We start from the raw sequence: 13,828 nt of genomic DNA on the forward strand, positions 1-13,828 counted from the left end.
TGTCTCTCATGAATAAATAAATAAAATCTTAAAAAAAAAAAGTTGGGGAGAGAGTTGGGTCAAGATCTCTTGTATGATTCTTCCTCTTCATCTTAGAAATAAAAACCTATTAGGAAAGGGACATTTTATTTTTGTCAAATTTATATTTCATATTCTCAAACTTCAGCATTTACTGTCTTACCGTTCTAAGAGATGAAGGATAGGTCCTTGGTTTATTAGAAAATCATGTATGTGTTTGTAACAGAATTGAACCAGGCATGGATTCTGGTACTTAGGAAAGGTCAAGGTCACTCACCTCTAAAACCAGAAATTAGGAAACATTGCAGGTCTTAGATTTAGAATGTATATCCTTAAAAGTAAGTTTTCTGTAAGAGTCTTGACCTTTAGAATATATTTTTTAAGGGTAGTGTGTAACTATTGGGGTGCACAGCCCTCTAGGGCATTCAGGAAGCCATTGGAAACTCCAATTTTAGATAAAATCAAATTAGTCATCTCTGGGTTTGGCATTTTATTGAAATTTTTTTTATAAATATATTTTTTATTGGTGTTCAATTTGCCAACATAAAGAATAACACCCAGTGCTCATCCCGTCAGAATTTTTTTTTTTTTTTTGTATAAACAGTAGAATAGTTGGGGCGGTAACTTCACATATATAAACATGTTTTCTCTGTAATATCTGACATTTATTTACTTATTTTAAATCATGTTACGTAGGGTGAATGTGGACTTCCAGAAGCAGACAGTAGATCCTATGCAAGTCTCATTTAACACATTAGACCCATCTCAGACAATTACAGATCTCCTCCTAACAGTTGATGTCACAGAGGTAAGATGGTGCGGTTGAATCACTAGCGCTTTTCTTTTTTTTTTTTTTTTTAATTCATGAGAGCCACAGAGAGAGGCAGAGACACAGGCAGAGAGAGAAGCAGGCTCCATGCAGGGAGCCCGATGTGAGACTCAATCCTGGGACCCCAATATCACACCCTGAGCTGAAGGCAGACACTTAACTGCTGAGCCCCCCCAGGCGTCCCCTTTTCTGTCTTCTTAACCTAGAATTGTCATGCTATAAATGTGAAATAGTACATGTACACACACACAGGTAACACAGCCTATACACTTAGTGATCTAGCAACATGGGCTTGAATTACTGTTATGTTAAATTGAAATGTGGCTGTAAACAAAATGAAACACAACTTCTTCTGGAATCAAAGTGTAATTTTTAAAAGACTATGTACTGTTTAAAATGCTATAACAGTAATTTCAGGAACATGATACATGTGAACACGTTAATTGTCATAGTGGTACATGGCTGTGTAATTCAGTTTATGTCAACAAAGTTGGCATCAGCATCAATACTGTGTAAGGTGTGGTTTTTACTTCAAATAAAATTTCAGTGAAAATACATACCTGCTTCCTGGTAGATCTGTGACTGCACTCACCAGGAGACTTCACACAGACGCCTAGGCTCCAGGCTGACTGAGAAGCTGCAGCCATTGTGGGTCCGTGGAGTGGCCTGGCAGGATGAGTGGGAGATGCTCCGTGAGGCCCTTTTCCATGGAACACCTACTCCTCCTCCCACTTGTCACTGCTCTTCCAGGGGCTGTCTGCTCACACCACACCTGCCCTTGCTACCCTTGAGCTGCCTGCACTTTGTGGGCTGGGCTTAAGGACTCTGGGCCCATCATGGGGAAACAGTCCCGGTCTTCTGTGCCCTCTAGAGCCTTTCAGGTGTTAGTGAGCTAACCAAGAGAGGGCTCTGGGACACACGTTTCCTCGGCGGGTGGCCAGGGAACCCCCTTGTTTGTAAGCACCTGTTAAAAGCCTAGAGAATTACTCAAGGTCCAGGGATCCAGTTTAGGAAGTGTAGTATTGAATGTTGGCCCTGCAGTGTGAACTTATGAGAACCTTTTTATAGAAATCATTTTAAAATTTAGTCTTTGCTCTTTTTCCTTTTTCAGGTTGTTGAAGTGGGACACTTTTGGGGATATAGGATTGATGAAAAAAACTCCGAGATTCTGAAAAAGCTTACTGCTGAAATAAACCAACTGAAATTAGTACCCTTGCCTGTCCACCCACATCCAGACTTGGTCTGTCTGGCTCCTTTTGCTGATTTTGATAAAGAAAGCTACTTTAGAGCTCAAATCCTTTATGTTTCTGGAAATTCTGCTGAGGTATGTTTTTCTATAACTAATCACTAAAAAGGAAATGAGACAAACTTGTAGCAGTTTATAGAAAGCGTATTCTAATTTTAAGTGGAAATTAAATGTAAAATCATTTCAGTTCAAAAAGTAGCCTTGTAAAAAGTTATGTACCTCAGTGATTGTGGATTTAAGTTCCAGTCATAAGACTGCTGGATTCTGGAGCTAGAGTAGATCCTTGTGTGGTCACTGGCCAGGTGGCACTCAATGTCTGACCCTGTATGAAAGTGTGTTCTTGCCCATTCTCTAGGTGTTCTTCGTGGACTATGGCAATAGATCTCATGTCGACCTGGATCTTTTAATGGAGATTCCTTATCAACTTCTTGAACTCCCATTTCAGGTAAGGCAGAGAAGCTCCTATGGTGTGAATTTAGAGGTCACATGGTCTACCCTCAGCCCACAGAGAGGGTCCGGGTCCCAGAGTGGGAAGGGACTTGCTTGGTCACACAGGCCAAATTTATCTGCTTTTTTTCCGATAGATTTGTCAGTATTATATGCAGAGTTAAAATATACGGAAGGTTTCACACTTCGCAAAAAGTTAGCTGTTTAACTCAATTAATTTTGAAAACTATTTCTGATGTTTTTGGTTTTGTTGCAAACAGCTAGAACTTTGGTGAGCTAGATGTACCTGTGTGTATCCAGAGGCATTCCAGACTTTGGGTTGAAAGGCAACATCAGATTTCTTTACCTATGAAATCCTCACTTTGTTTGTGAACCCCCCCCCCAGTTTTTTTTTTTTACTGTATATAATCATTTACTTATTTATTTCTGTTGAAGTGTAGTTGACACAAAATATGATCGTTTCAGATGTACAGCATAGTGATTCCACAACTATATACCTTATGGTCTGCTCACACAGGCATAGCTGCTTGTTTGTTTGTTCTTTTGTTTTTTAGATTCCACAAATAAGGTAAATAATAGGTATTTGTCTTTCTCAGACTTATTTCACTTAGCATAACATTCTCTAGTTTCATCCATGTTGTTGCAAATGGCAAGATCACATCCTTCCTGATGGCTGAGTAATATTCCACTGTGTGTATACATTGCGTCTTCCTTATACATTCATCTGTTAATAGACCAGAATTGTTTTTAATAGGATTTTTATGAGCACATTGGTGAAAATCCATGTTCTGGGCCACATTTCAGCAGTATTTGGAGTGTTCTACTCATTTATAAAGCTGGTTCAGCCATCTTTTTCTGTCCTGTAGGCGTTGGAATTTAAGATTTGCAAAATGCGCCCCTCTGCAAAGTCTCTCATATGTGGTGAGCACTGGAGCGGTGGGGCCAGCCAGCGGTTCGCCTCCCTGGTGAGTGGCTGTGCTCTCCTCGTCAGGGTCTTCTCTGTGGTGCACAGTGTCCTGCATGTGGATGTGTACCGGTATGCGGGGGTCCAGGACACTGTCAACGTGAGAGACATCCTCATCAAGGAAGGCTACGCGGAGCTCGCCGAGGAGCCCTATGAGTCCAAAGTATGCACCTTCATCTGTCCTTGTTGGAGCGCATGTGGCCATGTGTACATGGGGGGGTGGTGTTTGGTGTGGGGAGGCAGCAGAGAAGCGGGGTGCTGTTTTCCTCTCACTGAGGGATGAATATAGCTAGGTGTAGTGTCTGGTACCATTTTAAATGTCTTCTAGGTTTCTTTGACACTAAATTATGGTAACTGGCTGTTAACTTTTGTTAGTTTCCTTCTTTAGGCTATTTTTTTCTTCCTGGAATAAAAATTAGATGTAGAAATGTTCTCTGGGGAGTTGTTTTTTCTGTAATGGATTCAAGGATTTAGCTCCCTAATGAAAGCAATTAATAAAATACTTGTTTCAAGTATTTCAGATATTTCAAAATGACTTTCAACTATTTCTTTCAAAATCAATTGTGAAGCTGTTTTTCTTTGTCTGAAGGTTTCAGAGATGCCACATTTGAGTCAAATGTTGAAGGCCATTTATTTTCCGTCTGTAATTTCTGCTGACATTGAAGGGGGCTGGGATTCGGGAAAGGGGAAACCAGCAACAGAATGGCAGTGCCAAAGTCCGCTGGACTTTGTATTTCCATGTGTGAGAAACCTTTTTGGGATTCTGGTAGTGTTTCTGGTGTGGAGTAGAAGTTTTGTGTGCAGAAGTTCTTTTTAAGAACTGTTTCTCACTGTTTCTTGTCAGTTTTCTGACTGAAAGGTAGTAAAGGCTGATGAACCTTAAATGAGTCCTGTCTTCCTTTGTTTGAATTTTAAGGTGTATGTGCTTGATAGAATTTTCCCTGACCTTAGTGACCTACTAATCATACCCCTAAAATACTTTGGTTAGCCTGGAATTAAGTGCTTTTAATACAGTTTTTCCTTTCAGCAAATGAACTTTCCTTATTCTGCTTAGCAAAGCCACGAAGCTCTCAAGGGTCTCTTCTCCAAGTCCATACAAAACATGGCAGACATCACTGTGTCATCTCCCGTGAAGGATGATGAAAAGTACCTGATCCGGGTTTTGTTAGAGAGCTTCTCTTCTAATAAACTAGGTCCCCCCAACTGCAAGGTAACTTATAGGAGTTGTTTTAAAATACAGTTTAAAACTTAAAATCGTTGTACACTTACATGCTGAGTCATAGCCAGTAGTCATGATGGGTTTTTCTTTCCTGGTTTTCAACATTGGTACTTTTTTTTCACAGTGGTGCCTGTATTAGTAAGGGCAGAACCTGGGGTCTAGTGTAGGGAAATGCTCGGACTAGTTCTTTATCTAACCCAATCTTTTTAAGGCAACTGATGCTTATTTATACCCAGTTGAAGCCATGTGTGTGCTATAGAGAACCAGGCCCACCGCAGAGGTGCCCCAACCCTGGTGGGCACTGGAGTTGGTGCACCTGCCTGTTTCCGAGAAGGGGCTGCCGCATGCCCCACCCCTGGGTGCCCCAGCCCACGGCCGCATGCTCTCAGCCTCCCTACTCCGTTAGTTTAGTCTGATGCAGTTGAAAGAGTAATATTTTTTACTAAAGTATTGGGTAGTATTTCCTTTTTTTGGCCAAAGTATATCTGTGGAGGAATGTTAGTGAAGCCATTGAAAGAATCACTGTGTCCCAGAGAAAGCACCATAAGGCATTTTCCCCCCACTGCATCTTAAAGATATTATAACTAAGGTGAAGCTGTTTTCTGTTTCAAAACTTGAGCTGACTTTTGGATTTTTAAAAAATGCATATTAAGTGATAACTTGCCTATTGCTAGCATTTTGCATATTTTGTATCTACAGGCGATACTTCACGGGCCTTTTAACCCTTATGAACTGAAGTGTCATAGTTTGACCAGAATATCCAAGTTCAGGTATGATTAACTTAGGTTCCTCATGGATTTCTTTGTACACTGCTGCTTTTTTTACAGAGCTTATCAGAAACTAATCTTTCTTTAAACTGTTGGGCTGTTCTCTTTTCCAGTTCCTTTTCATTCCTCCCTTAGCTCCAGATCTGAAGTCTTCTTTCTCTCTTACGTGGAAGCCATTCTGCATGAGACAGTCTTGAACGTCTTCCAAAAAGGGCTTTGTGTTTTCTGTTTTTATTATAATTGTCATTCAGCAACCCTGTGAATGCTTGCTGTGTTCTGGGAACAGTGTATGGTTGGAGGGAAAAGAGTGAACAAAATCATTGTGATCCCAAAAATTGTGCGTCCGGTGGGGATGGTATGCAAGGACAAACAAATCCTCAGAAGAAGGGTTGATGAGGCTTTTGCACATTATGAAAGGGGCTGTAGAACATGTTGAAAGCATCTTGAAGGGCTCCCATGAACGGCCTTAGAGGTTTCCAGAGAGACCAAGATGTGAGGGATGCAGAGGAGTTGGCTAAGGTCAGTGAGTGGGGAGGTGAAGGCTAGCTGGAGGGCATTCCTCAGTGTGAGCGCTCAGCTTCAGTTTGACTTTGTGCTTCCGAATAAGCGGAGTGAGGTTGGAGAGTGGGTGGGAAGCAGAGGGGCTTCAGAGCTGTGGCATATGGGGCGAGCTTCATAAGCAAGATCCAGACTTCATCTGAACACAATTGGAAAGCCTTATGTTCATTTGAAACAATCCTTGGGCTACAATGCAAACCGTCTAGAATAGGCACCTCTTAGAACCTGTCAGAAACAGAGCTCAGGCCCCACCTGAACCTTTTGTGAGGGCCTGCATTTTCATAAGATTTACAGGTGGTCTGTAGGCACTTTAAGGCATGCAGAACCCAGTCTGAAGAATGCATTGGGTTTGGGAGTAGAAGGATACTTGGGTAGGAGCATACTTCTGAGGCTGGTTATTGCTGTAATCCTGGCTGGGGACATTGTGGACCACCGTGAGTCCATGGCAGGAGGTGTGGAAACAGACTGCTTTATGCGAGCTTTGGGTGTGGAATCAACAGATTGGCATGTGCTAAGGGTTGGTGATATGGGAAGGGGAAGAATGAAGGATGCCCTTCTGGGGGTAGGTAGTGGCCTGAAGTTGGGGTTACAGGACACGAAGTCTGGGGCAGAGGTAGTGATTTGGGCCTTGTCAGCGTGCAGGTGGTACTCGAGGCCTGGGGGTGGGAGAGACAGGAGGAAGGTGGAGAGGTGGTGGTCCCAGACGGAAAGAAGAGGCAAGGACAGCAGGATGTTAAGCAGCTTTCACCTGTGAGCACTGCGCTTGCGTGTTTGACCTTGTCTTTGAGGTGGGTTAGTTGGGGGGTTGGACATAGCACATTGCCTACTGGGTGGATCAGCTTCCATCTGCTGCTGATGCCCCTTTCAGATGCGTTTGGATCGAGAAGGAAAGCATCAACTCTGTTATCATCAGCGATGCCCCTGAAGACCTTCACCAGAGGATGCTGGTTGCAGCTTCCCTTTCTGTCAATGCAACTGGTGAGCCAAGGGCTGTGTTCTCTTGTCTGCTCTATCCCCTCCCTCTCCTCCGTTACTAAGAATGTTTTAGCCTATAATTAGTGAGCAAGTATGTGCCCTTGCTATAATTTCAGGCTGTTTTCTGACTGCATTGGCTGATGCAAGTTTAAGAAATGGAGCATACCACGTTTCCTTTTGTATGGGGTGTGGGTGTTGATTTCTTGATGGATCATTCATTCATTCCATCATGCTTATTTACCAAGTAGAACAAATCTAGCTTCTTGGCCCTGGGATAAACTCGATAGCATGATGAGAGGGAGAAGAGTAACGACACAAACATTGTCCCCCACAGGATGAAGGGTGCAGCATGCTAACCAGGCAGATGCTGCAGGGCTCTGTGGGGTGGGACTCCAGGGGGCACTTTGCTGTGGAAGCGTGCCCGCAGGGATGGACTCCGTGGATGAGGGGATGAAGTTTGTGCGGGGGGGCAAATGGGACGTTCTGTAGAGTGAAGTCTGTGCTTGACATCCCTTTTGTTGACTGTCCGACAGGGTCCACCATGCTGCTGAGAGAGACCTCTCTGATGCCGCATGTTCCTGGCCTCCCTGCTCTCCTCAGTGCACTGTTTGCACCAGTGATGGAGTTAAGGTGTGGGCATGTTTATCCATTCTGTCCAGGCTTTGTGAACTGAGAACATAGGTGGGAGGAGCGGGCACCTCTCCGCCTTCCTCTTTTGGGAGAGGAAATGCATGCAAGGGCACCTGGCTGTGGCACGTCGGGCTGCTTGTTGATCATCCTGGTGCTCCAGTGTGATTGAGGTGGCTTTGCCATCACCGCCACCTACACTTGGACATCGTGCAAGAAGGAGCTCAGGGAGCTTGCACAGATATAGATAGTATCTCGTGGGAGCCTGAGGAAAAGCGGGGCTGGAAAAAGAAAGTAAGGATAAATGTGCTGATGGCTGTTCTGTTAAGGGGCTGCCAAGGTTACTCTTTCTTTCCTTGCTGTGGGTGGTCTGCAGGACACCTTGTCAGTCATATGGTCATCCTTACAATGGGGACAGCTGCGTCATATGGTTTTTATTTGACAGCTCATGCGTGCAGAGCATTATCACCAGGGAAGCACTGGTGGGCCTCTGCAGAGGGGTGGCAGCTGCAGAGAAACAAGGTCTGGTCTTGGGGAAGGCCTCATGCCCCAAGGAGATACACAGCTGGCTGGGGTGCTGGCACCTACCACCCTACCCCCCCCCCCACAACCCTGCTTGCTCAGCCCCTCAGCATGTGCCTCTGCAGAGCCCACTAGCACAGTCTCTGATAGTGGTGGTTTTCCAAGTAGGAAATGATTCTGTATGTACTACTTAGAAAAATCCGGAAAAAGCTGAATGGGAAGAAAGTATTGTGATCATTTTTAAACATTTAAAGTATTTTCAGAATTATTATGTATATTTTTTAACAAAACATTTTTTAGGTTTTCCTCATACTGTATCTTTTCCATAAATGCATTTTCATATTGTTATGATATCTTTGTAAATACTTGTTTTCATAATTGCATCGTATACCACTGAGTGGATGTAAAATAGCTGTTATAAACACTGCCCTATTATATTTATATATGCATTTGTTTATGACTCCCTCTTGTCCTGAAAGGATTTAATATGCCTTTAAATGTTGGAATTGGACTTTTCTCTCATTTTGCCAAAATAATGTAGGAAATAATCTTGAAGAATAGGGTAGCTTCTGAGTCCTCCCAGGGGAGACAGACCTTTTAAGAACAATGCCTGATATGTGGTTATCTAATCAGGAAGAATGCCACTGTGTGGAAGTCAGGAGGCAACTGAACGTGCACACGGAAGTTCCTCACTGACTGCTCCTGATCCTCTCCTTGCCTCTCTCACTAGACCAAGTCTTGCTTGGACTTTTCTGTTAAATACGATCTTTTTTGGAGAGTGTGTGTGACAACGGCATATTATTTTTAAAATCGCCAAAGTAGAAAGTGATGATGTTACAGAGATACTTAAGGAAACATGGAGGTGATTGGTATTTAAAATACCACCTTTGGGGGGCATCTAAGTGGCTCGATGGGTTGGGCATTTGCGTTAGACTCACGTCTTGGTCCTGGGATTGAGCCCGATTGTCTGCTTCTTGTTCAGCAGGGAGCCTGTTTCTTCATCTCCCTGCTCCCTGCTCATGCTCTCTCTCTCTCAAATACATTTTTTAATGATTTTATTTATTTATTCATGAGAGACACACAGAGAGAGGTAGAGACATAGAGAGAGGCAGGCTCCCTGCAGGGAGCCTGATGTAGGACTTGATCCCAGGACCCCACGATCATGCCCTGAGCCGAAGGCAGGCACTCAACTACTGAGCCCTCCAGGTGTCCCTACATGGATACAATCTTTAGAAAAATAAAATACCATCTTTCTAGAAGAAAAATTAAATTACTAGAAGAAGGTTGTAAACAATATGTAGTGGTTTGCACATAGCTGATACTCTGTATTGAGTTTAGTTTAAAGATGTCAGCATGGGCTAGTTTCTGTGACCATGTGGGTGATACTTGATGACCAGATGCACAGGCTCAGCTAGGTGGTCCCAAGGAGGGAAAGATGGAGCCTACCTCTGAGTAAGCTTTTTTTAATTTGATGAGTCAGTAGGAACCATTTTTTGCAGAGCTTTGGAGGGAAAGGGGGTTTAATGTAGGCAAGCTCGTTCCTCTCACCTGAGGCCCAGGGCCTGGTGGCCCTTCAGGGCAGAGTGGCTGCTGTGGGTCTCTGAGTCTTGCTGCCTCCTGGGTGTGGCTCTGGGACAGTTGTAGCTGGCCAGCAGCTGTCCCAGCACAGAGTGCATGTCCTCTGGTTCAGCTCTATCACTGTCCTGTCAAAAATGATGGGAAATTGAAGACCAGAGGGAAATTTTGCTACCTCCAGCACACTGGCAGGGAGTGGGGGGTGGTTATCTCTGCTAGCAAGCAGAGAGCCAGGAGAGGCCACTGTCCGGTTGCATCTGGTACCTGGGTACCTAGTACTGATCAGCCGCTGCTCTGCTCCCGGCCCCAGCCCCTCCTCTGGGCTTCCTGCCACCTCCCTTTGCTTTCAGCCAGCCCAGTGACTGGGCCTTGGTGGCTCTGCCCCCAAGAAGGGTGTGGGTTTCCTGTCCCCCTTGCCTGGAGCTGCCCTTCAGCATCCCTGTCCCAGGTGGGCTTCGCTTCTCCTGTTGTTCCTGCAGCCCCTTCCCCCCTGTGTGCTTCCCTGAATTGTCTGTTCACGTCCACTGTGGTGTCCTCTGTACTATTCTCCTGGCGAGGGTGAAATACACCATAGCAGTGAGCCTAGTGTTACAGGAAGGGCAGCGAAGATGGGCTAGGGCGTTCTCAGTGTGGTGCCATGGTGCCACCCTTATCTCCCTGCTGGGGTCTTGCCACCGGGTCTCATGGCTAGTGGGAGGGCACCACGAGTGGTCTCGGCCTAGTGTTATGGCACCTTCCTCAGGGCAGCGCTCCAGCCTTCTGAAACAACAACAGTATCCACTGGGCAAACTTAAAAACTAATGGGAGTGGGTTAAAAGGGAACTTTGACTTTGTTACTGTTCGTTCTAGTTTCTATGGCTGCATGATAGTTACCCCCAGCAGCCCTCTTGGTACTGTGGGAGGGACTCAGACAAGGCCCAGCCTGGACAGCTTGTCACTGCTCCCTGGCATCTGGGTCTTCGGCAGGAGACCCCGACGGCTGAGGGGTGGAAATCACGCCTCAGCCTCTCTGCTCACATGTCTGGTGACTGATTCTGGCCGGGGGCCGGAGGCCTCAGTGTCTGTTCACGAGGACCTCCTCTGTGCTGTTTGTGTGGGCTCAGTGGGGCTTCTCACAGCGTGATGCCTGGTGCTAAAGGTCAGCATCCTGAGAGAGCTGGGTAGAAGCTGTGTCCCCTTCATGACCAGACACAGAAGTGCCACAGTCACACTCAAGCGCATGGTGCAGGACCCCACTTCTCACTGGAAAGTGTCAGCTTTCTGTTGTAAGAACAGCACGTTGGATGGGAGCGATGGACCTCACTGTCTGTACAATATGCCTCTTTCTGTACAGTGATGTATTGTCTGAATTGTTTATGGTGTGATCATGTACTGTTTTTATAATTAAAAGAATATTGATCTAAGTCATGTTTTTTTTTTTTAAGTTCTTATTTATTTATTCATGAGAGACACACAGAGAGAGAGGCACAGACACAGGCAGAGGGAGAAGCAGGCTCCACACAGGGAGCCCGACATGGGACTTGATCCCGGGTCTCCAGGATCATGCCCTGGGCTGAAGGCAGCGCTAAACCTCTGAGCCACGGGGGCTGCCCTAAGTCATGTTTTTAAAAAGCTTTAAAAAACTTGAGAATAAAGCAAAGGTGTCTTTAAGTATTGGGAGTGTGATGTGATTGGAATGTGTGGTGAGAGGAGGCACTCTGAGGTCTAGTGGGAAGGCTGTGGTGGCAGGTGGACCTAGGCTTTCTCTCTGGCTTCCCACATGCTTCCAGGCCTGGGGCAGGGTCTCCAGACTCTGAGGTTTCCCTCGTGGTAAAAAAGGGCTGTTGTGAGCTCATGGGTTTGTTGTGGGGGGGGGGGGTGGTCCCTGAGATGTAGAGTGCTCTCAGCATGGCATATGGGGCCTGGGCGGCACTCTGCAGATGGTAGTGTCCATCCTACTCTTGTTCCTGGCAGCATCACTGGGAAGTGGAAGGAAGCAGAAGGTCCTTCCTGGGGAGTAGCCTCACCAGGATTTGGAAGTGTCTGTAGATTTTTAACAAATGCAATTGTCCCTTAAACAACATAGCTTGCTGTTGAAGGGAAGCCTTTCTGATAACTGTATTTTCTATGTTACATGTATGCTATACCATGTTCTTGAAATCAAGCGACCTAGAGAAAAATATTTTTTCAACAGATCTCCAAAAAATTTTCCAATGTATTCATTGAAAAGAATTCACATGTAACTGGAACTGCACACTTTAAACCCATGTTGTCCAGGGTCAGCTGAACCTTGCAGGTTCATAAGAATGCACACTGCAGAATGTTTAACAGAACTTTTTATATGGAAGTGTCAGGTTGACTAACTTTTGAGGAAATACATTCCCTTCTTTGGCTCATGGAGGGAGTTCTAGAATATTAGCTTGCAGTACAGGTTGTTCTTTTGTTGTATTTATTTTGAACATAATTGTCTGGAGATGTTAGCTCTTGCAAGCATAACAGTTGTCAGCTTCTATAAACTTGAGTTCCTTTATGTAAGTTGTCTCAGAATGAATTATGTCTCCAGCAGGCCCTTGGCTGTATCTTCATGGAACACGCTTGCTATTGTTCCCTGATTTTGGCAGTTCTCCATCTGAGTTTAAAATATGTATTATAAAGGAAGTAAAAATATTTCTGTGGTCCTAATTACTAGTAGGTTCACATAAGTTTGTAAGATCCCCAGAAATGATTCAAAGCCAGTGCTTTGGTTACCTTTATTGATCGAAGGTTTAGAGCCAATGAGGAGGGAGTTACTACTCTGGTGTGGGTCAGTGCAAGGACAGTGGGACTGTCCTTGTTGATGAACATTTGTTAGTACATGTGAGGGACTTGTGTCAGTGTCACAGCCGTTAGTGAGGTGGAGGTGATGTGACACTTTATTAACCTGATGAAAAGCCATTATTAGTTTTACTGTTGGTGGCCTAGGGCTGCTACTGCTTTTCTGGAAATATTTTATATGAATTGAAATAATAGTAAATTACATTCTATTAAAAATAATGTGGGGAATGAACTATTTAAAGAGACATTTTGATGACTGTTCTGTAAAGTAGATGCTCAGTACCTAATTTATAAGTCTCAATTCCGGCTCTCTCTTCTTTGACTTAAAGTGGGATTCTCTTTCATTTTCATTGAAGTAAAAGGAAGTCTGTGTGTTTGTGTGTGTATGTCTGTCTCTGGAACTAAGAAAAAAGCTCTGTTTTTGTCTAGATTATTTTCATCAAAACTTTATTGATCTGGATTGTGGGAAAAGGTCTGAGTTAAGAGTCAAAGAAAATGAGCCAAATGTTTTAAAAGGTATTAAGTGTTAATAACTGTTCATTCATTTTATAATTATTTGTTGAACCTGTCTGGGCTATGGTGCTGGTGGTATTCAAACTACCACCTAGGACAGGAGAAGGAGCCTCTGGGGGCATGTCAAGAGAGGAAGAGTTCCCCCTGGAGGAGCCTGACAGGAGCAGCCAGAGGAGCTGGAGCCTGATGTGGGTGGGGGGCAGGGAGAATGTGGTTTGAGATGACATGGGGAAGCAAAGCAGAGAATGCACACTCTGGCTCAGAGTTAGGCTCAGGTTTTGCTCAAAATGCCACAGGAAACCACTGGAAGCCCTTAAGCAAGGGGGTAAGATGACTGGATTTGTTTTGAAAAGCTAATTAACACTCTCTGCTGCATGGGAACCAGACTTGAAGAAGCAGGAGTAGGTGTGGGGAAGAGGAGTCCAGGCAAGAAGTGGCAGTTGTTTGGGCCAGGCAGGTGGCAACCTAGATGAAGAGGATCATCAGATTTAGGAAAACTTTGAATATGGAAGGTACAGGACACATACTGGAGGGGCGTAGTGGGCAGTTTCTGGTCAAATGAGGATGTAATGATTTGTATTGTGCATACGGCTGTTTTAGGATAGGAAGGTGGGACAAACATCTTGTAAGCTTTTACTTAAGTGCTAGACTTCTTTCACAAGCCATAAATATATGTGTATAACCTTTTCTGCAGAAACCTCACTAATAAGAATTTAACCCATGGGAAGAATTCAAAGGTAGGGAAAAAAACTGAATGTGATAAAATATTCTTTAT

General features: G+C 44.4%; 1 protein-coding gene across 7 annotated transcripts in view; it reads left to right on the forward strand.

The window, feature by feature from the left end:
* TDRD9 (tudor domain containing 9) overlaps positions 1–13,828 on the forward strand; it is a 107,559-nt gene that overhangs the window by 80,826 nt on the left and 12,905 nt on the right. For 5 of the 7 annotated variants that reach the window (XM_077910766.1, XM_077910768.1, XM_077910763.1 and 2 more), the window contains 8 exons: positions 715–826; positions 1,959–2,171; positions 2,449–2,538; positions 3,407–3,667; positions 4,559–4,714; positions 5,423–5,493; positions 6,917–7,026; positions 7,557–7,653. In XM_077910766.1, coding sequence (XP_077766892.1) covers positions 715–826; positions 1,959–2,171; positions 2,449–2,538; positions 3,407–3,667; positions 4,559–4,714; positions 5,423–5,493; positions 6,917–7,026; positions 7,557–7,653 — 1,110 coding nt within the window. Of the gene's footprint in view, positions 1–714; positions 827–1,958; positions 2,172–2,448; positions 2,539–3,406; positions 3,668–4,531; positions 4,715–5,422; positions 5,494–6,916; positions 7,027–7,556; positions 7,654–13,828 lie in introns of those variants that run through there. The other 2 variants (XM_077910767.1, XM_077910769.1) reach the window with 2 other exon arrangements.

This window comes from Canis aureus, chromosome 9 (assembly GCF_053574225.1).
Source record: "Canis aureus isolate CA01 chromosome 9, VMU_Caureus_v.1.0, whole genome shotgun sequence".
NCBI lineage: Eukaryota > Metazoa > Chordata > Mammalia > Carnivora > Canidae > Canis > Canis aureus.